General features: G+C 37.3%; 1 protein-coding gene across 2 annotated transcripts in view; it reads right to left on the reverse strand.

The window, feature by feature from the left end:
- LOC131060129 (transcription initiation factor TFIID subunit 14b) overlaps positions 1 to 24,836 on the reverse strand; it is a 74,699-nt gene that overhangs the window by 29,875 nt on the left and 19,988 nt on the right. For both annotated transcript variants that reach the window (XM_059218469.1, XM_057993239.2), the window contains exons 2-5: positions 17,906 to 17,991; positions 17,416 to 17,637; positions 17,103 to 17,293; positions 16,823 to 16,947 (exon numbers count right to left, since the gene is read on the reverse strand). In XM_059218469.1, the coding sequence (XP_059074452.1) occupies positions 16,823 to 16,947; positions 17,103 to 17,293; positions 17,416 to 17,637; positions 17,906 to 17,991 (624 nt within the window). The remainder of the gene's footprint in view (positions 1 to 16,822; positions 16,948 to 17,102; positions 17,294 to 17,415; positions 17,638 to 17,905; positions 17,992 to 24,836) is intronic.

Genomic DNA, 24,836 nt, shown 5'->3' on the forward strand with positions numbered 1-24,836 from the left:
TATCTAGGAGAGGACTATTCCACACCTCAAAGCTTTGAAGAAGATTCCTAAGTCCACGTTGATCAGCGAGAGCATTGTGCACAGTGGAGACAGGTACGATTTCCATGGTTGGTATTGTTCATTGGTCGTGAAGAAATCAACTTATGAGAGCGCCTTGCTAAGTTGTACAAAAATGGAAGGATTGATTCAGGACATTCAGATGAAAATCCTTGCCTCAATTGAGGAACTATTGGGTGTTGATGTTAGTGATGCTAGTGGTTTACACTTGGCCGAATTAAGAGACAAGATGAAACTTATGTATTTTTGTCAGTTGGACTCTTTGAAGAAGAGTCAAATGGATGATTTGATCTCTTTGTTGGTTCATGTTCATAGTTCCCAGAAGCTCATGCCAGATTGGGAGAACACTTTGGATGCTTGCTCGGATTCATTGGACATGATTGATTTGCAGCAAGATACCTTACCTAGCATTTCCATGGAGGAGTTAGATTCTATATTGGCTAGATTCTTGGAGTATGCTAGGAGAGAGAGAGATGCAGGGAGGAATCTTCTAGAAGATTCCCTATTTGATGACTAGGTATCTTTCTATTGGGCCACATGTTGGTGGCACCATTTTTTATGTAAACCCTAATTAGGGCAATTCTAGGGTTTTATTGGCATGATCTTGGCCCTTGATTTAGTTTTAATCTTGGCCATCCATTTTGTAAGAGACTCTATATATACCTCATTGTCTCTCATTTGTAAGAGAGTTTTTATAGAATTGTTGGTATATGCTGCAGCTATTTGAATCTAAATCATTGTTCAATTGTTGGTGATTTTGCTCTTCAAATGTTGTCTTTGCATTCATGGTTCTCAATTCCTCCAAGTTAGATTAGAATTTTAGATTAGAATTTGTTTTCATGTTTATTTGATTGAGTAAAAGATTTGTTGAATATATTTGTGTGGAATCCTTAATCCATTCCACTAGCCTCTTGCCGCTGGTAAGTGCGCCTTGTGTGGTTGACTAGAAATTTGAGTAAGCTTAACTTCAACTATTACGCGTTCCTTGACAAGCATCAACTTGGATGGTGTCAACGTTTGATGGTAATATTCTGAAAAACATTGAGTATACCTTAGACGATTGCACTAAGCTTGTGTCAATACCTGTTTGTGAGACCCTACCTAGTTTGATTCCACTAAACTTGTTCATCATTTCCTACATTCCTAGGCTTAGAATAGATTTCTTGAACCCTATTCCTTTTGCCCTTTTTTTAGTAAGAATTAAGTCCGAAACTACATTGCTAAATCCTAAGTTGTCAGCACACCTATTCCACATATTTCATGATCAAAGAAGATATTCCTAACATTTGTGTAAGTCCCCAAGTGAGCACAGCAATTCACATCGACCATTGAGTTACCCACTCGTCAAGACCTGACATGTAGAAACCTTGAAATCATTTTAGTTGATCTTACCCTTAGCATCTAAGGTAATTTTGTTCAAGAAAGGGTGAATTACCTTGGTATTTTATTCTGAAATGTTATGTGCACAAAACACACATCAATAGGTATCTTTTTTTAATGTTCGGTATATGATAAAACGTACCCCGACACATTCTTTGTCTAGAATAAGCATGGAGCATAGTTCACAAACTCACAGACAACTTCTACTCAACAAGAAAAAAAATTCCGAATCAGCAACTTCAAATATTATTATGATTTTTTTTAGCAAACACAAATTTAATACAAAATGCAATTATAAAATGTATCAAATGAGTCTATAAAATGTTGGAAAAGTGATTTTTATTTGATTTGAATACAAAGAGTACAAAATCACATCATTCATGTGAATACAACAGCTTCTTGACAACTTTTATAAAGTTATGATGATTGTCTTTAAAAATCATCATTATAAATTACATATCCAAGCAAGTTACGAATTACAAGATTTTACAATTTCCTTTTCCCTCTTCTAGTGAGAAATTGGAGAGATGATCTAATCCTCACAATCAATGGCAGCTCCTCACTTGGCCTAGAAGGCTATACTTACAACTCCCCTCTTGTACTAGATGGCAATAAATCATTTGCCTCATGTTGAACATCATCTACAATGATGTCCTCTAATTCAAACCCTCCTACTAATGCATCTACACCATCCATAGCTTGTCTCTCGAAATCAACTATATGGTCCTCTATGAACATAGGGATCTCCTCATCTTAGACAATCTAATCACGGTAGGGATCAATAGCATCCAAGTATATAAACTCGTGTAGATGTGTCAACCTTTCTTGTCTGAAGCTAAAAGTTGTTTTGCACAAAAACTAGGTAACTGAAGTGTTGAGAAAACTTATTGCACTTCTTCATGTGAATGGAATAAAAACAAACTCAAGTCATGTTCACATCCAAAACAAACTACAAGGTTGAGACAAAATTCTATCGGCTAAAAGGTTGAGGAAAAATTCTACGGGCTAACTATTGTAGATTTGGGTAGTTGCACCCCAATATTCAAAAACTTGTAAGTACGCAAGATAAATTTGTAACTTATAAGATATAAGTAAAGACTCATTTTTTGTTAGCTAGAGTTTCGGTGGATCTCCTTCAAACAACTAGTGTCAAAGAAAAGAGTCTCCTCTTAACTTGTTTATGATTCTAAAACTCTGAAATAATGAGGTCTCTCACGTCAAATTCAAATCTATCCTCTATGCATGTTGAAAGGCACTACATAACCTCCCTATTAAGATTTGTGAAGCTATCAAAGTAGAAAAATTTGGGATTGAGGTAATGACATGTATGAATGAGTTGGTGGAATTGATTGTTTCATCTCCAATCAATGATCTCCCAAATAGGATCAAATTTGTCTTTGTCCTCCCTATAATAGTTTTGGATGGCCTCTTTAGCCCTAGGCATGGCCTCATAAATGTATTTCATTAAGTTTTGGTTCCAACCCACCAAGCACAAAGCCAAAGGCTCCAACACTTACAAATACAAACAAATTGAATTACAAATTTACAATGGAAGTAGAAACTTTTAAAAATTGAAACTAAAGAATTTGGTTTGAAATTTAAATTGAACTTTGAAGTTATCTTGACAATCTCTACAACTCTTTTTCCAAAGATACTATCAAAAAAGGTCTTTGTAGTCCTCTCTACATCAATCTTCTTTGAATATTTGTTTCAATGATGTCAGCAAACTATCAATACTTTACAACTTTAGAAAGTTAGTTGCAAACCTTGTGGCACCCAATCACACAAGCTCTTTTCCCTTGGTGAGATCACCCATCACATTGAAAACCCAAGGGTGATTATAAATATATTATGTGATCTTCCTTGAATCTTCTACGACCAGAATCACCCATTACATTTTGCCTAGCCTCCACAAAAAGGTTAAGACAATGTGCCACACAAGGAGTCCAAAATAGTGACATATGTCTCTCCTTAAGCAATTTCCAGTCACCATGTATGTGGCTACATTGTCAATAACAACTTGCATTACATTCTCTACACCAACCTCTAGGACAATTTTTTAAGAGGCATCAATTGACTTAAGAAAACCATCTCACAATTTGAAGCCACCAAATAATTGATGAGAGTGTTGTTCATTCCATTCATCCATGCATCTAAAAGAATCAAGCATCTAAGCTTTTGCCAATGTCTCTTTTATTCTTCTAAAATTAACTTTGCATGTACAATAGCATCCTAGTGCAACTTCCCACTTAAAACTCTTTGAGAGAGTGTCTTGTACCCTTTCGCTACAATTGTCAATGCCATCACCATATTCTCTAGTACAGGCTTTTTGCCACATTGAAGGGAGTTCTATAACCAGAACTTATGTCTTATCTACTTCTTGGTGTGCCTCTTTGTTCCACCAAGTACCTTGCAACAAAGGTTGCACTTCAAGTACATTTCTAGATACAAATAAGCCTAGTGACAAGCCTTTGATCAAACTAGATGATGTGGAGTAGCCTCCTACATGTGGGCCACCACTAGAGCCCACAATGTCTTCCATATGATGCCTATATTTCAGACAATGTTATTCCTTCATGGGATAGATTTTCAATGTCACTTGGAAGGCCTTGGTTAGAATACTTGAAAAGTAATTCCTTTTATTGTTTGTTAATGTTTGAAATATGTTTGTGTCAATCGGAATATTAAAATCAAGAGAGATACACGTGTATATTTATGAGTCAAGTCATTTCATACTTAACAATTATGTCAAAACTCTTGCAGCCATTCTCTATGAGACACGGATAAAAAACATCAAATGGAAACTCCTAATGAATCTCTCATATGCATTTACAATGAAAGAAGCAATAACAAAGTAAAATGCAAAATGAGGAACAAATGAAGCCCTCTTCATGGCCTTCAATAGTTACACAATAACTTATGAAACCAAATTACAATTCTTGCCCCCCACCACAAGGGAAGCAAAAAACAAATACTCCACAAGTGCAAAGACAAGGTATCACCCATACCCTCATAAGCGAAAGAAAGCCCAATTTGACATTTCTATTCCAACATCCTCCATGGAGACACATCCATATTGGTTCCTAAACAAAGCACAAGCATTTCAAAGGCATGAGAAGATCTTAATTCCAAGTCAAATGTAAGACGGATAACAAAGAGTAGCACACCCATTACACATATAATAAGTACATTTACTAAGAGTTACTGCTTATCATATAAAGATTGCTTACTTAAAGGAGGTTGTTTGCCACATGACTAAGCCCATGATGACTCTTTGGGTCATAAACCCATCATTGATTGTAATTCAGAGCTTTCATACACATTGAAGTCACCAAGGACTCACAAGAGTAAGAATCATCTACAACACCAAAATAACTGTCCACACAAGAGAGAAGCAATGCAAATGCTATAATGTCAATATTCATACAATAGTCTATAATGCAATGGAAGGAAATATACATTGAGGACCCTTATATACAAAGGCAAAGGTGAGACATAAGAGGATATGAGATTATAATAAGTGTCATGATCTCACAGCTCAAGACACAAAAAGTAAATACCCTAAGTAACTTAACTGGTTAGGTGTAAAAAGAACCTAGAAGGGAAACTGATTAGTTAGTATACCCCATTTGCACCAACACGGCCAATACGTATATACTTTTCTTTGATGGTGTCTCCACTTGGAAGGCATATCCTTTATGGAATTGGCCACATTTCTCCTATTATGAAGATACATTTGCATGCTTCTTTTGATTATCATTAGCATTTTTTATCAAATTTGGTATGAATATGATCTCCTTTCATGATGATTACAAGATCACCTATGTTTATCACACTAATCTGGCAATATTCCATATGTTTATCACACTTATCTTGTAATATTCCATGCTAATCCAAGTGGCTCTTGTTTTAGATAACTATGTTTACATCTTATGCTAATCTATTTCTTACAATGATACATTTTCCTAAAAAGTTAATCATGATGGTACATCACACTTGTCTTTGCTTACAAGATATTTATCTAGCACCTAAGGCTACTTTTATAGCCCTATTTGGGGGCAACAGTGGGGTATTTTGCGACCCATATCATTATATGTGCTTTCATAAGCATAACATTTAGTATGTTTCCATGGTAGGGCTACATGATCATTGAGCTTTCCAAAGTTTATTTCATTAAACATACATTATCCACTATCCTCTGAATTACTTGCATTATTTTCATGCAACTAATTGGAGGCAAGGCCATACAAGGTCATTAGCATTCCTTTCTTGAGCATGGCTGCAATGACTATCAGATGATGGCCATTTCAGACGGTACCACATTAATTCTGCTGCCCCAAGGAGATATTTATTAGTTGCTTCCCTAGGGTACTATGTTCCACTACAAGTGAAATGTCTTAACACCCTCCTCTTTTTCTTTTACTTTTGATTAAAGACAGTATATTATTAATTCGATGCCTATATGATGCGACACATTGTATTCTTCTTTTGATTTGCAGGTTTCCAAGGTAGGGCACTCATTCCAAGGGAGCATGTTCCAATAAGCAACATCCATATCCTTATATCATTTTTATGAGTGTTTAAATAATTTTACCTTCATGTTGGCTGCTTGATTTTACTCTGGCATGCATTCTCATCATAGTTGACATGCAAGTCAATGTGGGGGCAAAATGTAATGGTGAAGATTGCATAGCTTGCACAACTCCCTTCATTGCGGGCTCACTTTAACTGGATTGTCTTTTCTGCAATGAGAAGCGTACAAATGCCATTATTTATACTGATTGATGGCACAAAACCCGAGCCTTATCTGTTTCCATTTGTACCCACTCCCTAGGACCAATCCCAATCCCCAAAGTTATCCATTTCCTACAGTGGGTTGAATTCACCATAGTGCAAATGACCTAGTTCAAATGTGCAGTTGCAGAAATGACCCCTAGACTTCAAAAATTCAAAGTGAAATTCGGGGCCAGTCTTACCCTTCCCACTTGACTGTTGTGTACCAACTAAATGAGCAAATTATTTCATTTATGACCCTTTGGGTTGTGTTTAAAGCCTAACTATTGATGTGTATTTTGTGACACCTTACAACACAGAATAAAGTATTGAGTACTCCATCCTCTCTTAAACAAAATCTCCTCAAATTCTAAACTTTGTGATCAAAGACGTGACTCCAAGGTTCCTATAATCAGGTCTTGACTTTATAAACGGATAGTCTCAATGCGTTGATGTGATTGCTAGTAATCCAAGTGGACTTATGTTTTGCTTGAACTTTGCTAGAACGTGGAATCTTAAACTTACTTTGAAAAAAAAGGCAAAAGGATAAAGGGTTTAGAAAGACTACGCTACTCCTAAGATCAATGATGACGATGGCTGTTGCTTAGATAGACAAACTCCCTCAAACCAAGATTTGCTTCACCATGATGACAACAACTACGCAAACTTGATGCAACCTTCTAAGGAAATGGAAGATTTTCATACGGCAAATACATCACTCAAATACCCAATACTTGCGCAACTTGAACAAGTATCTACAATCGAACTTAGCATAGTAACAAGGCTCAGGCTAACTTTACACTATTGCTTGCAATCAGCAAACTACAAAAAGTACGAACCAAGGAGTTTATCATAATGTCTTCATAAGCATTCACCATAATCAATGAACTCTAATTAATCTTGAGAAGTAACAAGAAACCATGCAAATGTAGAAACAACACAAAGATCCACCATAACTTCAATGAAATCAAGCATTTATTTCCACAAGTCTGGTAAACAATTTCTTCTTTCCTCCTCCTACTCTACTCTACTTGCTATCTAACCACTATCTAACTATTGACTAGCAACTATTAACCTTTAGAGAGGTTTGAGCCTTATATAGAGATCTTATTACAATTAAAAGCCACAAATTGATTCTCAAATCATGGCCAAGATCTTACAACAAAACCCTAATTAGGGTTTGTTACAACAAACTTCCTTCTGGCCAGTGAAATAATTGCATTGAATTGGACACATGTCCTTCCTTGAATGTCTAACCAATGAGAAAATAGGTTAGGTATATAGAAAAATATTTGATAAATTGCCATGTGTCACTTGCTCCATCTATGTTGTCCTTGTTGTAGTTGCACTTTCTTCATCTTGCAAAATTCATCATGTTAAATCTCCCTTTCATACCTTTGAAGTGCTCTTATGTTGAGTTGTTTTTGCATGACTCAAAACTTGACCCCCTTCATGGTGTCAAGCCTTCATGTTTAGAACAATGTTCTTCCTTGAATCCATGACATCTTCCTCTTAACGCAATTGTATCCTTCACATAGGTTGTTGTCCTCTTGAATGCATTGGTGATCCTCCTTGAGTATGTAAGTGCGATCTCTCTCTTTCATGCCTTGAGGTATCTTCCATGATGTTGACTTGCCTCCCTTTGTATTCTTGAACTTGCTAATGAAGTTCTCTTCTTGTGGCAGTTATATCTTTGAAGTGGTAGGTCCTTCATCATGTTGTAGATCTTGATGCTAACCTTGATGTTGATTGTAGAACTTCCATGATGTGGTTAAATTGTTGAGGTTGTGATATTCATCTCTTTCATTTGTCTTAAACTTCTTGAAATGCCTTCCTCATCTATTCACCATCATTGTGAAGTCTTTTCACGCCTTGAGTTATATCCTTAGTCCTTGATGTGGAATTCTTCACTTGATGTCCTTTGCAATTACACCGCCATGTATTGATGTTGAACACCCTGACTCCTTCATACAGCTGAATCTTTCGCTTCCTGATCCTTGCCTCAAACCTGAAAAAAGGACATCAAAACACCAGATATGAAAGTAATATTCCACAAAATCATGTTTCTCACAACAATTTCAAATCTGATTACACTAGTTAGCTGGAAATTACGGAAATATGCACAGAAAATTCACCAAATCAGATCCTAACAAACTCAGAAATTTAAATTCTTCTTCAAAAACTGTTGCATTTCCTTAGGCAAGTTTGTGCTCTCCTTGATTGCATTCAGATTTTTCCTTGATTAGGTTTGCATTTTCGTTGGAAACTTTCAGATTTCCTTCTTTGAAACTCGCAGTCCTAAATCTGCTCTGCAAATGGAATGATTTTCGTTTGAATTGAATGATTGAGTTGATTGCTTGATCTCTCATATCTTTCAATGTAGGGTTGTGCCTTTTCAGATTAGGCCGACTCAGAAAATGCTTTAAATTTGTTTTGAATCGCTTTGAAATGATTTACTTAATCCCTCTTTGTAGGCGCTACTCCTACTCCAAATAGACACACTTTTTACCCCTAAGCCGGCTTGAACTCTCCCACATGTTTCCTTATCATATGTTTTGAAAAGGTTTTGCTGCTTGACAAGGTCAGCTAGCACCCATTCCTTGTTTCACCTTGTTAATTTCACGTTTTAGGTCGGCTGGGTAAATAGAAATATATTTCGGACACATAAATTAGTGTCAAATTCTTCCCTCCCAATCACAAATTCACACTTGCAAGTTATTTAGTTCTGCTCTGTGTTGATGTGTATTTTGTACACGACCAAACACAGAATAAAATACCCAGAGGTATCTTATCCTCTCTTGAGTAAAGTTGCCCAATTGCTGAAGATCTCGCCGAAGGATCAGTCAAGGCAACTCCAAGGTTCTTGTATGTAGGTTCTCTACTCGTGGATAAGCTCTTTATGGTATGATGTGATTTTGCTGGAATCACAAGGGGACTTACACTTGATGACTGAACGTCTAATTTGCTTTGAATATTGCTGGAACACAGGATTTCACTAGTCTAGATTTTGAGAAAAAAAAAGGAAAAGGATGAGGGCGAGGAAAGGATCTAATTCTGACACTAAGAATGTAGGAGGAAAGGATCTAATTCTGACACTAAGAATGTAGGAGCAATGAATAACCTTTGATGAAATTCTAACTAAGTCTTGTTTTGACATCCCAGGACCATCTCCACAAGGTTAATGCGATCTTCGGAAGAAAACTTTATGATATTCAGATCATCGTTACAGGCATAGACACCATCAAGCTGATGCATATCAGTGAAGAAGCGACAATTGAAGTTAAGCTTAAACTGAATGATTCCAATTGACTACACAAGGCAAGTCTGCAATCAACAAACTGCTAGTAGTATGGATATACGAATTTCACCATCAATCAAACACATTTCTTCCACTCATCTAATAACATGAAATCAAATATGAGAAGTATAGAAACCATGCAAATTATTGAATCGACCCATAGATTTCACCATTTCTTCAATGAAGTTTTACAAGTCTTTTACAACAACATCTTGGGAACAATCTTTGCCTTCTCTTTCTATTCTACTTTAATTGATATTCTATCAATTGACTATTCACTATTTCTAACTATTCACCTTCTAACTACTGACTAACTATTGACTAACTATTAACCCTTATCAAATGAGGAGCCAGGGCTCATATAGCGCTCTCAATACAATTCAATGGCTCAGATCAATTTGAGATCAATGGCCAAGATTTTACAATGAAAACCCTAATTAGGGTTTGTTACAACAAACTCAATTCTGGCCAATAAAACAATTGCATTGTTTGGACACATGTCTTCTCTGGAATATTCGACCAATGGATAACTGGGGTAGGTACATCGAAGTTTGTGCCATCTCCAATGAGTCAGGTACATTGAATCTGGACACGCTGAGGTGGACCAATCCGACTGGAGGAGTGATGACTGGGATGCCACCTTGTCTGACACTTGTAACTTGGTAGATGCTCAATTTGATGATGCTCAGAAGCTAACTTTAATTAACTCTTCTGAAACTGTCTGCTTCTTCAACGAACCCTTGCTTTAACCTCCTTTGTCTTTGATGTGCAGGATGGATGGTGTACCTTTCCTTCAAAAGCTGGACTGGAAGAGGTCGTCCCTGATGATGCTGGACCGGAGAAGGCCGTCCTTGTTGATGCTGGACTGGAGAAGGTCGTCCTTGTTGATGTTGGACTGGAGAAGGTCGTCCTTGTCTTGGCTTGATCTTCTTTCATCTGCAAAAACAAATCAAAAGATGATTAAGGACATAATAAATTCATTTCAACATAGTATTTCATGCCTTAAATCATCAACAAAAGATATTAAAATGAAGTTAGTTCAAGACTTTCCAGGGACAGGCCCTATAAGAATTTCGCCCTGGACCCTCTGGAAGGATCAGGAGCAAAATTTGCATTCCTTGCTCATTTAGACCTCTTTTCAACATTACCTCACAATTAGCTCCTCGCCTAGCCCCAACAAGGTGAAAAATAGCAGTTTCAAAGGATTTCACCCTGGACCCTCTGGAAGGGTCAGGAGCGAATTTTGCACTTTTGGACAAATCCCATCATGTCTCTACTCCAAAATGCCTTCCAAGGCAAGCATACGCTATCCTTCTCCTCACGAAAGGCTAGGAATCCACAACTTGACCTTTATCATGAGCAATTTGAGTGAAACTGGGAATTTCACTCTGGACCCTCTGGAAGGGTTAGGAGTGAAATTCACCTTTTAGGTCACAACTCTTCATTTTCTTCACTTCAATTCATCTTGCAGGGCAAAGTAACATCATTTCAACCTCAACTATGCCTTAGGACTCCTAGTCTTGACTTGACACAAGGAGGAAATAGGTAGATGAAGAATTTCGCTCTGGACCCTTTGCAAGGGTCAGGAGCGAATTTCACCTTTTAGCTCAAAATTCACACTTTTGAAGGTCAAACATCTCTCCAAGGTATTCCAAATAGCTTTTCTCACCCTAGTCTAGGCTTGACTTAGCACAAAATTTGGAGGATAAGATGGTTTTTAGGATTTTCGCTCTGGACCCTTTGGAAGGGTCAGGAGTGAAAATCTTATTTTAGGCTTATTTCCTCATCTTTTCAACTCCAATCCACCTCCAAGATCAAGGACACATCGCCTCACTCCTATCTAGGCCATAAAAACCAAAAACTTGACTTGATTTGCAAGGAAAAAAGGGTGATCCTAGGAATTTCGCTATGGACACTTTGGAAGGGTCAAGAGCGAAATTCTCATTTTGGCTTCAAAATTTGCATTCTTGGTGACTAAAATCCACTCTAAGGCAATCCAAATGACTTCTCTCACCCTTGTCCTAGGATTGTTTTTAAGATTTTCGCTCTGGACGCTTTAGAAGGGTCAGGAGCGAAAATCACTTTTTAGGCCTCAATTCCTTCACATTTGATAATCATTGATAAGTCAAAGTTATTTCTAAGGACCTCTCCCATCAAAACTCACCTTAGTCAGCACTAGGCTTGGCCCAAAATTGGGAAAAAAGGTTGTTTTGAGAAAATTCGCTCTGGACCCTTTGGAAGGGTCAGGAGCAAAATTCTCATTTTGAGCTCATTTCTTCATATTTGATGATTCTTGACAATTCAAGGACATGCCTAAGGACACCTCTAATCTTGACCCACACCAAACTTGGCATAAATTTGAGGGAAAAGATAGGTTTTGCACAATTTCGCCCTGGACCCTCTGGAAGGGTTAGGAGCGAATTTCCCTTTCTAGCCCAAAATCATAATTTTTTGAGACAAAAATCCATTCAAGGGCAATCTCAAGGGCTTCTATCATCCTTGTCTAGGCCTGACTTGGCACAAATTTTGGAGAAAATGATGGGTTTTAGGATTTTCACTCTAGACCCTTTGGAAGGGTCAGGAGCGAAAATCTTCTTTTAGGCTTATTCCTCCATCATTTCAACTTGAATCCACCTTAAAAGGCAAGAAAACACTTGTCCTCACTCACCTAAGCTACAAAAACCCAAGTTTGACTTGACTTTGCTAGGAAAATAAGGGATTTTAGGAATTTCGCTCTGGACCCTTTGGAAGGGTCAGGAGCGAAAATCTCATTCTTGACTTGATCCTTCATCTTTTCACCTCCAATCTTCTCTAGAAGGTAACTAAACATCATTCTCATGCAAGGATCAAAGTCTTAAGCCCAAGCAAGGTCAAAAAGGTAGGCTTGTAAGGAATTTCGCTCTGGACCCTTTGGAAGGGTCAGGAGCGAAATTCACCTTCTTGGCTAGAATTCTTCATTTTTTCAAAGCTCTCACACATTTCCAAAGTCCAAACATGTCCACTCTTCCCCTCAAGATGCCTTGCAACTCAAAATTTGGTCAAACTAGGGAGGAATGAGCCTTAGGAGGATTTTCGCTCTAGACCCTTTGGAAGGGTCAGGAGCGAAAATCACCATTTGGGCTTGATTGTTCATTTTTTAAACTTCAATTTTCTCCTGGAGGCAAATATGGATCGTTTTCCATCAAAGGAGCAAGGTTTCAAGCCCAAACAAGGTAGCAAATGAGGTTTGTAAGGTTCTCTTTTGGGCTAAAATCTTGATCTTCCAAATCATCCCACTCCCTCTCAAGGCAAGAACATACTAATTCCTCCTTCATCATGCCAACGCCTAGCCAAAACAAGGAAGAAAACAAGAGATATAAGGATTTTCGCTCTAGACCCTTTGGAAGGGTCAGGAGCGAAAATCATGTTTTGAGCTTGATTCTTGACTTTTCAAGCTCTAATCTTCCTTGGGAGGCAAACATAGACTACTCTCCTTTCATTTCCACCTGTCCTAACTTTGGCTAAAGGAAAAATGAGTGTTTTCAAGAATTTCGCTCTGGACCCTTTGGAAGGGTCAGGAGCGAAATTCACTTTTTAGGCTAGAATCCTTCATTTTTTTCACCTCCAATCCTCTCTAGAAGGTAGCTAACATCATTCTTCACCCAAGGGACAAGGTTTGTGGTCTAAGCAAGGTCAAAAAAATAGGTGTGTAAGGAATTTCGCTCTGGACCCTTTGGAAGGGTCAGGAGCAAAATTCACCCTCCTGGACAAAATCCTCTCTCTTCAACGCTTCAAACATTCTCAAAGGCAAAAAACATGTCCAATCTCCCTTTCATCATGTCTTGAATGTCAAAATTTGGTCAAACAAGGAAGGGAATGAGGTCTAGGAAGATTTTCGCTCTGGACCCTTTGGAAGGGTCAGGAGCGAAAATCTTATTTATGCTTGATCACTCACTTTTCCAACTCCAAACTACCTCAAGAAGCAAACTTAGATCATTTTCCACCTAAGGAACAAGCATTGGATCCCAAACAAGGTAGCAAAAGAGGTTTACAGTGAATTTTGCTCTGGACCCTTTGGAAGGGTCAGGAGCGAAAATCATCCTTAGGCTCAAATCCTGACTTCATTTTCACATTTCCTCATTCAAACAAGCGTTTTTACCTTCATTCAAGCCTAGGAATGCGTTAGTTCTAGGTTTTGGTCAAAGTAGAATGTCTTATGGAGAATTTCGCTCTGGAGCCTTTGGAAGGGTCAGGAGCGAAAATCGCTTTGGACCCTTTGGAAGGGTCAGAGCGAAATTTGACATTTTGGTCTCTCCGTCAGGATCATTTTATGGAATATAACATTCAAGTATAAGAGACATTTCCTTATATCTTATACTTTAAGTTATATTCCATATATACTTCCAAGATGTTTGAGAGTGGTTTCGGACCTCCAGGAGTTATAATGCAAAATCTAGTTTTTGGAGGATTCTTCAATTTTCCAGACTTAGTCAAATTTCAGGATTAGGACATTCGAGACAGCCAAATTTCAGGATCAGGACATTCCAGACTTAGCCAAATTTCAGGGCATTTGAAGATCAGGATGAAATTCCAGACTTCATCACTCACCAACTTGACCTAGCTCGAACCTTCAAGAATGATATTCACTCACCAAGCAAGACACAATTAGCAACAAGATCAAAACCAGGCCCTAAGGAAGACTCTCAAAGAAACCCTAATTCTGGGGCCCCAAAGATTCACCTCGGCTCAAACAGAGCCTGCCATCCTAGTGATCCCCCTGGCGACACTCGAAAAGCAAAGGCTAACAAACAAAACTCTAAAACCTAGAAAGCAAAACCCCACAAAGCAAAAAAAGTAGGGGTCCCCATTTGCAATGGGGCGATGTGTGAATATGTCACAACACTCTGCATTTAATATAAGTGTGAATTCCAGGTCTGAGTTTACATTCCCTTTATTTCCCCCAACATGAGTTGCACCTCTTCCTCCTCTCAACAATCAACTTTGCCTAAAAAAACATTTTTGCTTGCATTAAATTAAAATGTGCTTCCCTTTCTTTGTTTAGTTGGCACCCTTCATCAATCATGCGATTTAAATGGTTGTGTACGGTGGTGCGCTAATATCTTCCACATTTTTCAGCCTTTACATTATCTTCGATTTCCTTACTTTTTTTTAGGGAAGTTAATCGCTCAATGTTCCTTGTTTTTTGAGGAAGGATAATTTAGGCAATTTGAAAGTTCCTTATTTTTAGCCCTTGTGATTTCCACTTGATTTCTTCTTCCTTGTTTTTTGAGGAAGACTTCCACATTTTGGGGGGTTGATTTGCTTCAACGTTTTTGGAGGTTTATTTTACTTCCACGTTTTTGGAGGTTTGATTTTGCTTCCATGTTTTCGGAGGTTGATTTGCTTTCACGTTTTTGGAGGTTGGTTTTGCTTCCACGTTTTTGAAGGTTGATTTGCTTCTACATTTTTGGAGGTTGATTTTGCTTCCAAGTTTTCAGAGGTTGATTTGCTTCCACATTTTTGGAGGTTGATTTCACTTCCATGTTTTTGGAGGTTGATTTTGCTTCGAAGTTTTTGGAGGTTGATTTGCTTCCACGTTTTCGAAGGTTGATTTTGCTTCCACGTTTTTGGAGGTTGATTTTGCACTTAACACTTAGTTGCTCAAGAGAAGGAATTTAAATCTTCCTTGATTTTGAAGGAAGGTGCTTGATAAGGGAGTTCTAATCTTCCTTGATTTTTGAGGAAGATTTCTAATTTCCTTTTTTTTAACCTTTCAAAATCGCTCCTCAAATAGCTAAGACCATAGTGCACAAGACAAGGAAGGCTTAAATTTCCTTGATTTTCAAGGAAGATTATCAAATTTGTTCAAGGCATGCTTGCTTAAATTTCCTTGTTTTACAAGGAAGTTTGCTTAATCTCACTACCTTAAAATTTTACTTCCTCCTTTATCTTCCAAGTGAGACCAAGGGTGATGATCAAAATGCACAAAGAAGATTTTTATTTCCTCAATTTACAAGGAAGATTCTTATTTCCTTCAAAATTGACCCTTTAAATTTTGCTTAAGAGTGGAGAGTCAATCTCCATAAGGAAATCTCAAATTTATCTCACTTATCATTTATTCTACAGGGTGGTAAATCGAACCCAGAGGGAAATTTCCAAATTTCCGCTCACTATGACTTCTTCCTAACAACCTTGCGACATGACAAAATTTGACAAGTCATGACATTTTTCATAATTTTTCAAGGCGACAACTTTACCTCAACCTACACACCTCTTCCTTACTAGTAAAGGTTAACGACTAAAGAAACTACTGCCAAGCTAAAATCAAACTAAAACACCTAACTAAGGTACCTAATCTAAGCAAAAAGTGGGGGGTCCCCATTTGAAATGGTGCAATGTGTGAAAATGTCACAACACTAACTTTAGTTCATTTTTCCACACCTAGATATCATTAAGTACCACCTAGAATTAATGAAAATCTCATAGCATTATCATACGAGCAGTATTTAAAGGCTATTTACAACACTTGGATATCACCAAGATGCCACCTAGAATTCATAAGAGAATCTCACAGCATTATCATTGGGACATTCATAAAGCGTTCATCATTGCATTATCTTCTTCTATCAATACCTAAGGCATCTCTTGTGTGCTTGCCTATTGCCTTCGGTCATTTCCAAAAGCCAATGACTCAATATCATCATAGGGTTTGACATAAGGGAGATATTATCCCTATCGCTTGCAAACTCTAGATCACGCCAAACCAATTTCTATGCAAGAGCAAACACAAAGATTCATTACAAGTTGAGAGAAAACATTAGAAGATTTGCACAGATCAAATCTGCACATTTAGATCAGATCCACACTTGCACAAGCCAGGTCCACAATTGTGCAATTGATCCCATAGTTACAAAAGTGACTTGCTGTGATAGGCAATGAGTTCACAGATTCCAAAGCATTTGTCCAAGCATCACTAAATATCCTACAAACGAACAAATCATCTTCAGCCATCTGCCACAACATATCTATATCAGAATTCCAGCTAAGAACCTTATTTATTTATTTCATTTTCTGAAGAATTTATTTCAGTAAATTTAACAATTCCCAGCTCCATTATCGGGTGTAAATTCTGAATGTTTATGGTATTTTATTCATTTACCCTAGATTAATGTAAACGGAATTTGATACCCCCTCTCATTTAGATTAAGGTTATATAATTTCCCTTTCAATACTAAAAGATCATGAATTCCTTGTCATCGACAAAGTAAATATAAGTTTAACTGAACTTTAATTTAATATAACTGAAATTTATGAGCCAAGACTAGAGTGTCTTGCCTGTTGTCGTGCTGCAACTAATTGGGCCAGTTCATCAGCTTCAGAATGTCGCAAGAACCACTGACTTAGAGGATGCTCCTTTGTATCCCCTCTTTTCTTCTCACTAAAATTATCATTCGCAATCCCTGAAACAAAGAGTATGTCTACTTTGGCAATAGGAATAACAGATGCTAAAACCCATAGCAGGAAATAGTGTTAATCTGTTTCTAAAAGTTAAAAAATCTGAAATTAGTAGAATACCATTATCCTTGGGTTACATTGAACAAAAGGATAGACCAACCTGAAGGGGGTGTTAAGCTCAAACCAGAAGGACTTCCAGACACAATAACAGCTGGATGATCACGAGCCCGCAAATAGAAAGCTTCTGAAGGGTCCGTAAAAACAATTTCATCATATGACTCAACAATCACTGGTTTCTTTGTTGTCGGTGGTCCAGAACGATCTTCAGGATGTAACTTTAGCTCATGATATCTGCTTATAAGAAGGAAATGCATTTGAATTTAGAAAATGGATATTTGAGATAAAGGACACTCTGTGGCTGGAATGAAAAAGAATGTAAATTGCCAATCATGAGTTGCATTAAATTAACTTACATCTCTAGTTGTTTTTCTGCTACATCACTGTGGAAGAAGATTGTCATTTTTATCTGAAATTCACCCCATCCTGTTTCAGACAGCTCAAATGGAGCAGAGTCAACAATCCTGATTGGATTGTTAAAGCTTGGGTGTAACTCAAAGACAACTCTTTTAATTGCAATGCTAAGATCCTCATTTGTTGCCCCACGAATATAGACAGTCCATTTATGAGTGCGGTGCCTGAGACAAATGAAACTTTCAGAAAATATAATAATAAAACCACACATAAAATGCTCATTGCAGCCTTCATGCTTATGCACCTATAGAAATTGTAAATTTTCTGATCCATCACATTGTTCAAAACAAAGAAAACTAAGATTATTGTGATGCTTAATCCCAGAAAAATTGCATTGATCAGATTGGCAAAGAGAAATTTTAGAAGCATTACATCTTATTCAAATAAAATAAATATTAGGAAAATGTTTGTACTAGCGAAGGAAATACTCACTCATCTGCCCTTTTCCCCAGCCAGAAGGATATTGTTCCATAAACAATAGGTATTGCCATTTCAACATCATTTGCCCTTATTTGATTCTGAAATTTACAGCAAGCCACAACATCAAAAACAAATTAAACCTTATCCTATAGTATACTTATCCTCAGAAAATAAACCCATAATGTCATCGGCGAGAACACAATAATCACAGTAAAAGAAAGGTATTTACAACTCAGATAAATAATATGCTAACAATATAATCACAAGGCATCAATGCTAAAGGAAAGTATGGGACACATGCTAGACATTACCAATCCAGCACTTTTAAAGAACCAAAATCAACAACACAAGATAAAGCTGAAGGATGGGACATCGCCTTCCAGCATAGCATATCCACATATATGATGACATCGATAGGGTCTAAAGCTACCAAAACAGAAGTGAAAAGTGCTCAAGTCATAAAACAACACTGCAATAGATCATGCCTCTTTGTGAATGTATGGCATGCAATAAGAAACTTTGAATAAGTTTACTGGAAGTTGTAGTTCTGATACTTTTAGAGCCTATCAAATCATGTAACAGCTAATAGCTTGCATCATTACGCAAGTGACCATGTATGACAGGCAAGTAGAAGCTTTGAACAATTAATCTTGAGGTTGAGGTAGTGAAGCTCTTAGGTCCTACCAAATCACCAAGTAATATATAATTCACACTATTATGTTCAATGGCTGGGCAGATGAAGAGGAACATTTGATCCATTTCTTTGCATTTTAAGTACTTAACTCATATGTACGTAGAGTTTACATGGGCTAAGGAAGAAAAAAATGAAGATAATGTAATGCCCCTTGTGTTCACACATTTTAAGTCTTCGATGTAGCCTTGATGATTGTTATATTGTATGCTTTTGCCATGGAAGTGTTATTGGTGTAATTGAGGAAGACCCATAGGATACTACATCCCAAATTCTTATTGAGAAAGAGAATCCTCTGAAATGCTAGTGATTCTAGAGAAACATGATGAAAATCAAATTTGAAGGCTTTGAAATATCTATGCAATGAGATCAAAATAGAAAATCGAAATACTATAGATCATGTTCGTAATAAGGAAGATCCATGGGATACTACGTCCCAAATTCTTATTGAGAAAGAGAAATCCTCTGAAATGCTAGTGATTCTAGAGAAACATGATGAAAATCCATTTTGTAGTTTTTTAAATATATATCCAGTGAGATCAAAATATAAAATCAAAATACTATTAGATCATTTTCATTGAAAAAATTCACCCAACAAAAGAACCAATCAAAGATGAGGAGATTGAAAGACTGAACCTATGGGGAAATGAGAGAGAATAATCAGCAACAATTGACTAGGACTTTTTATAATGGAAGAGCTAGGATTTTTTTTATAATGGAACAGGAAGGGTTAAGCCTTGCAGCAGGAACAGCAAAGGAAGATTGTTCCCTTAAATGTTGGGAAACCCAATGCTCCCAACAAAAACCACCTTCTAATAAAGCATATTGAAGATATTCGTAATAAAATTTGTTCCTATACAAATTTTAGTCAAGCATGCAGGGGATGAGCTCTGTGACATGGCAGAAGTATTGACAATATTCTGAAATGCCAAAAGGTTGTTAGATGTCCTAATAATAGGAGTCATTTCAATATTTAGTCAAAAACATTTTTCATTGATTACTAACATATATGGCCCTCCTGACCTATACAAAACAATACTCTGAAATGGATTGCGAACACTGAGAAATTTGTGCCAAGATGACAAATGAATATAAGAAGAGATTTTGATGTCATTCTTAAAACAATGGCGAACACTGGCCACATAAAGGAAATCACTTAGGCCATGGCAGATTTAATTTCATTTTATATCAATCCAACACTTTGGGATGTGGAGCCCACAGAAGGGACACTCAAATGGAACAACAAAAGATTGATTCATTGTAAGTCTTGCATGAGTCCTACCAACAGCTAGATTGGAGTTGTCTTGCAACAATCAAGAAACAAACACTGCTCCATCCTATCAGATGCCCAAAATGACTGAGGCCTAATCATAACCCTTTTTCAAAGCCATGTCAGCTCCTCACCCATCATTTGAAAAATTCTTGAAGAATGATGAAACATACCAGCCAAAAGGACCAAAGATGTTTTGACTAACTCAAGAACTCAAGAGTGTTAAAGCAGTTATGAGAGCTTGGAATAGCAACAAGATAACCTTTCACAACCTACTTCAAAACCCAAAAAGAAATGGCAGAATCAAACTTCAAAAAAAGTCTGAGGGAAGCTCTGGATAAGAAATTGGAAAACTAGGAGATAATCTTCTCTCCTCTCTTAACAAAAATTTGAGAATGGAGGTGTTGATTTGTTTTCTATGACACTTCGAACACAAAATAAAATACTATGTATTCTATCATCTCTCTTGAACAAGGAAACCTCATGTGCTAAACAATGTGATCAAATAAGGCAACCCCAAAGTTTACAATGTGAACAATCGACTTTATATTGGGGATAGACTCAATGTATATGATGTGATATTGCTGGTAACACAAAGGGACTTACATTTAGCTGGAACGTCGAAACTAACTTTACTTCTACCAAACAAAGATCAAAGGGAAAGGGATAGAGAATCTAATCTAATTTAGACCTATGAACAATGATGATAATGAATGATGCTCAGATAGACAAACTCCTTAAAACAAGCTTTGCTTTGTCATGATAACACCAACCACACAAAATAGATGCGATCTCCGAAGGTAATAATTAATAAATGATTTTCATATTGCAAATATCCATTCAAATACCTAATGCTAGCGCAATCCAAATGAACATCCACAATTGAACTATTGCACAATGAGGTTCAGACTAACCATGTAATAAACTTGCAATCAACAAATAACAAATGGTATGAACACCAAGGAATTCATCACATATCATTGCATTCCTCCATCAAAATCAATGAACTTCAACTACATTTGAGAAGTAGAAAGAAACCATACAAAATGTATAAACACAACACAAATATCCACCATAGTTTCAATGAAAGTTATGTATTAATTTCAACATAGTCTTGGCAACAATCTCTAGCTTCCTCCTCCTACTTGTTGTGACCTTTTCACACATCACCTGATCACAAACGGGGACCCCCTCTTTCTCTTTCCGTGTCGATTTCCTAGGGTTAAGATGGCTAGCAATCAATTTTAAGCTCCAAGTATAAAGTTTGAACTTAGGAAGTGATCAAGTCACCAAGATCTCAATTGCAAGCATGAGTACGTCCTAGGGTTTTAGAGTAGCAAAGGTCAAGATTAAGGCATGGATGTCAGGAATTACCTTCCAATACACCCAAATAGCAAAGAACAAAGGCAATGGTCCTAATCCTAGCTTGCTCACCAAGAGCAATTTGTGCAAATGAACCCTAGAAATGCGCCCATGCTAGAGAGGCAAGAACCACAAAATTATCTATGGCAATGCTAGCAAGGGATCACAATTGGAGAATTAGGGTGCAAAAGCAAAATTCAACTAAGCCAAGTTTTTGCTCAAGCCATGGTCCTTACCCTGAGCTACATAATTATGCAAATGAAGCAAGAAATGTGCCCAGGTAGGAGATGATTTGAGGAAAAGCAACATCAATATGGGCATTTAAATCAATGATTTAGGCAAATAAGGGAGAAAATAGTGATCATTTTGTGCAATTCCCCCCTTTTATTCATGCCCTAGTTGTGCGAATGAGGATAGAAAATGCACCCTACTTGTGCAAATGAACATAGAAAATGCACCCTAGTGTAAATGAGCATGGAAAATGCGCCCTAGCAACAACTTTGTTCAAATCAACCATGAAAATGCACCCTAGCAACAAATCTTGTGCAAAGAAGAGGGCAAAATGCGCTCTAATTAAGCAATCGAACACCAAAGATGCACCCTCCCTTGAGAATTCGTACAAATGATCATACAATTTGCACCCTCCTTCAAATTTGTGTGAATGAAACCAATTTTGCGCCCCTAAGTTGTGCAATTGAATGTAGAAAATGGGCCTCCTTTAGTTTTTGTGCAAACAAACCTCAAAATTCTGCCTTGGCAAGAAGTGTGCAATCAAGCATCAAGAATGTGCCTCCCTTGTGCAATTAAACGTGTAAATGCGCCCAAGCAAAGGCACTTAGATGAGAAACAATTTATTTTATTTGCTAGGTTGGCTATAGGAGAAGAAACACCAAAGGTTAGAAATGAAGCATTTTGTTTCAATAGCCAAGTCGGCCTTGAATTCAAAGAGACACCTTCATTGGTGGTTGAAACGCCTATGTAAGGAATGAGTTGAGCATTTCATGTCCTCAATCATTCAAAACATTATATCAAAAATGTTATCATACCTACAGACCCAAGCAAGGAGGACTATTGAATCAGACATTTGAAGGAGAAATTGAAGTGATGCAAGGAAAGCATTAACCAGCATTGAAGCAAATTCAAACTATTACCAGACCTGTAGCAGTCCTAAAGACAAGTCTAACCAAAATCAGACCATAAACACCTGTCAAAACTTCATTTGCAGACCTGATTCTGAGGCAAGATCATCATTTGTTGCTAATTTCAAGAAACCCTAGGGTTGAAATTTAACTATAAGATCAAAGGTCTGAGTTATTTATATCATCTTCAGGTCTGATCTAGTTGTCCAAGCGCTGCAATCTCACCATTGCAGATTGGTTTTCAGTTTGCAATCTGATTTTTAAGGCAAATTTGAGTTTTTCACCTTGATTGAGGTATGTGGAAAGTTGATAATGCTCTCATGATCTAGGATCAAGCTCGGGTTTTCTTATGACAATTTTCAGATTTCATATCATGAGGATTATTAGGGCTTATTCTTTTCACATTTCTTGCATCAATCTCATTGCAATTCAATTAAGACTTAAGTCATAGGAAGTCTACAATCTGACTTTTGTCATCATCTATCTAATCATCAAAAACCCCAAGCAATGTCAATTTCGTAGCACAAAGTAACTTGTTTTGCAGATAGATGTCAGGAGCAAGGACTGGAGGTAATAGAAGACAGGTGCAAATGAAGGATGAGTTTAGAGGAGTACTCTTGGAATCCAAGCTCTCCTCCAAATGGCGAAAGGTTAGTGACACTAACCTTGGTCACATTGACATCACCAACTTTCGAGATCGAGTGTTTGAGAAGGGGAAGTACAATACTTCCAAGATGACAAGAAGGTTGACAAGAAATGGCATCTCTCATATTGCTGGCTTCCCCCTGCAATTCAATGTAGTAAGCTGATTGTAAAGTGTGTCAAGCACTACAACTCGAACAAAGACAAATTGTGGCACTTGATGGTAAAGTGTTAGCTTACTTCACAGAGGCAGCCATAGCATAAGCATTTGATCTTCCTATATATGATTCCATGGTTTACAAGAGCAAGAAGGATGCCTTAGCATTATATGATAGCAAGCCTGAAAAATGTGCTGAGATTATAAACAATGAGTGGATCAAAGAGCCTAGAAATCACCATAAGAAGTTACCAAAGAAGCTTCTCAAATCTGACTTCAAGAAAGGATTTGGAGAATTGGTCATGATGTTGAACCAAATCATGGGTTCACCCCAAGCTTCTTCTTATGAACATTGGATGTGGTATTACATCGAAGAGGTTGCAAAGGGAGCCAAGATCATCAATTGGGCAAAGGTAGTGAGTGACAACCTAAATGAACAGTTGAGGAACATAAAGCAGACAAAGACTTTTTATATGAGCTCATATGTGGTATATATCCTAGGTAGATATTGCAAATATAAAGGATTAACTTGCAGAGCACCAGTTGGACCTGCTGAAGGACAAATGTTGGCATATGACACTTATCCTCAATTACATTTGCATAGCATTGCCCACTACAAGAGGGTGAATGATGCCTTCACGATGCACATTGTGAGAATGTTGCAAGGAGGCCTTCACATGAGATTGTCTAAGGAGGCTATGAATCTCATCAAAAAGTATGGCTCATGGTACATTCAATTCCCTAAATTCACTTATCTAAGGATACAAGGATATTCATGATATGTATACCGCCTTCCAAGGTATCCTACGGATAGGATGGTGCTACTAGAGTTATCAAGGCAATTGCTGGAGTATGATAAGATTTAGAAGAATAAAAAGAAGGCAAGAATGACTTTCCCCATCATGATAGGGAAGTCCATTGAGACATGTTCTAACCTTGCAAGCAGCACAAGGATCTGAAGAGGAGTTGCAATATTATACACACACTACCAAAAGTAATTTTGATCCTTACCATAATGTCAAGACAGTAGATGGAAAGAAATTCTCTCATCTCATGCACATTGAAGATAATTGAGCCAATGCAACGGATGACTGTGATATAAGAAAGGGGTTGTATTCAAGGCAATCATTTGAATTGATTAGACTTGCAAAAGTATTGCGTGTGCCTAATCAGCTTAAGGAAGTGTTGTGACCATTTCACACATCGCCCCATTGAAAATGGGGACCCCCTCTTTTTGCTCGCCTTTTGCTTCATTTTTTAGGATTTTGTTAGTCTGTTAGTCGTCTGGATTTAGGGTCAAGCCTTAGGGTTTTAAATTTTGTCTTTTCAGGCCAGAATCCAGTCGTTTTTGAGAGTTTTTGAGCTTCCTTTCTAGGATGCAAATTTTGAATGCAATGAATTCGCCAAAATGGTCTAATTTTCAATTGGAATGTTGATGCAGAGCTTAAATTTGTCTAAGTATTGAAAGTGAAATGTGAATTTTTTGTCCGATTGAATATTTTTGACCAAATTTTGACCTTTTTGATTTTTGATCCTAGGCATTTCAATTGATTTGTTTTCGCCTCGTGAAGTGTTAAAATGTGAAAAATCATGATATTTTGGCCTGTAGGAGCTAAATCGCTCCTGTCCCTCAGTGAAGGACGGGAGCTCATTTTCAAATATCTCACTACTCCTGCAGAGTC

Source organism: Cryptomeria japonica, chromosome 3 (assembly GCF_030272615.1).
Source record: "Cryptomeria japonica chromosome 3, Sugi_1.0, whole genome shotgun sequence".
Taxonomy (NCBI): Eukaryota; Viridiplantae; Streptophyta; class Pinopsida; order Cupressales; family Cupressaceae; genus Cryptomeria; species Cryptomeria japonica.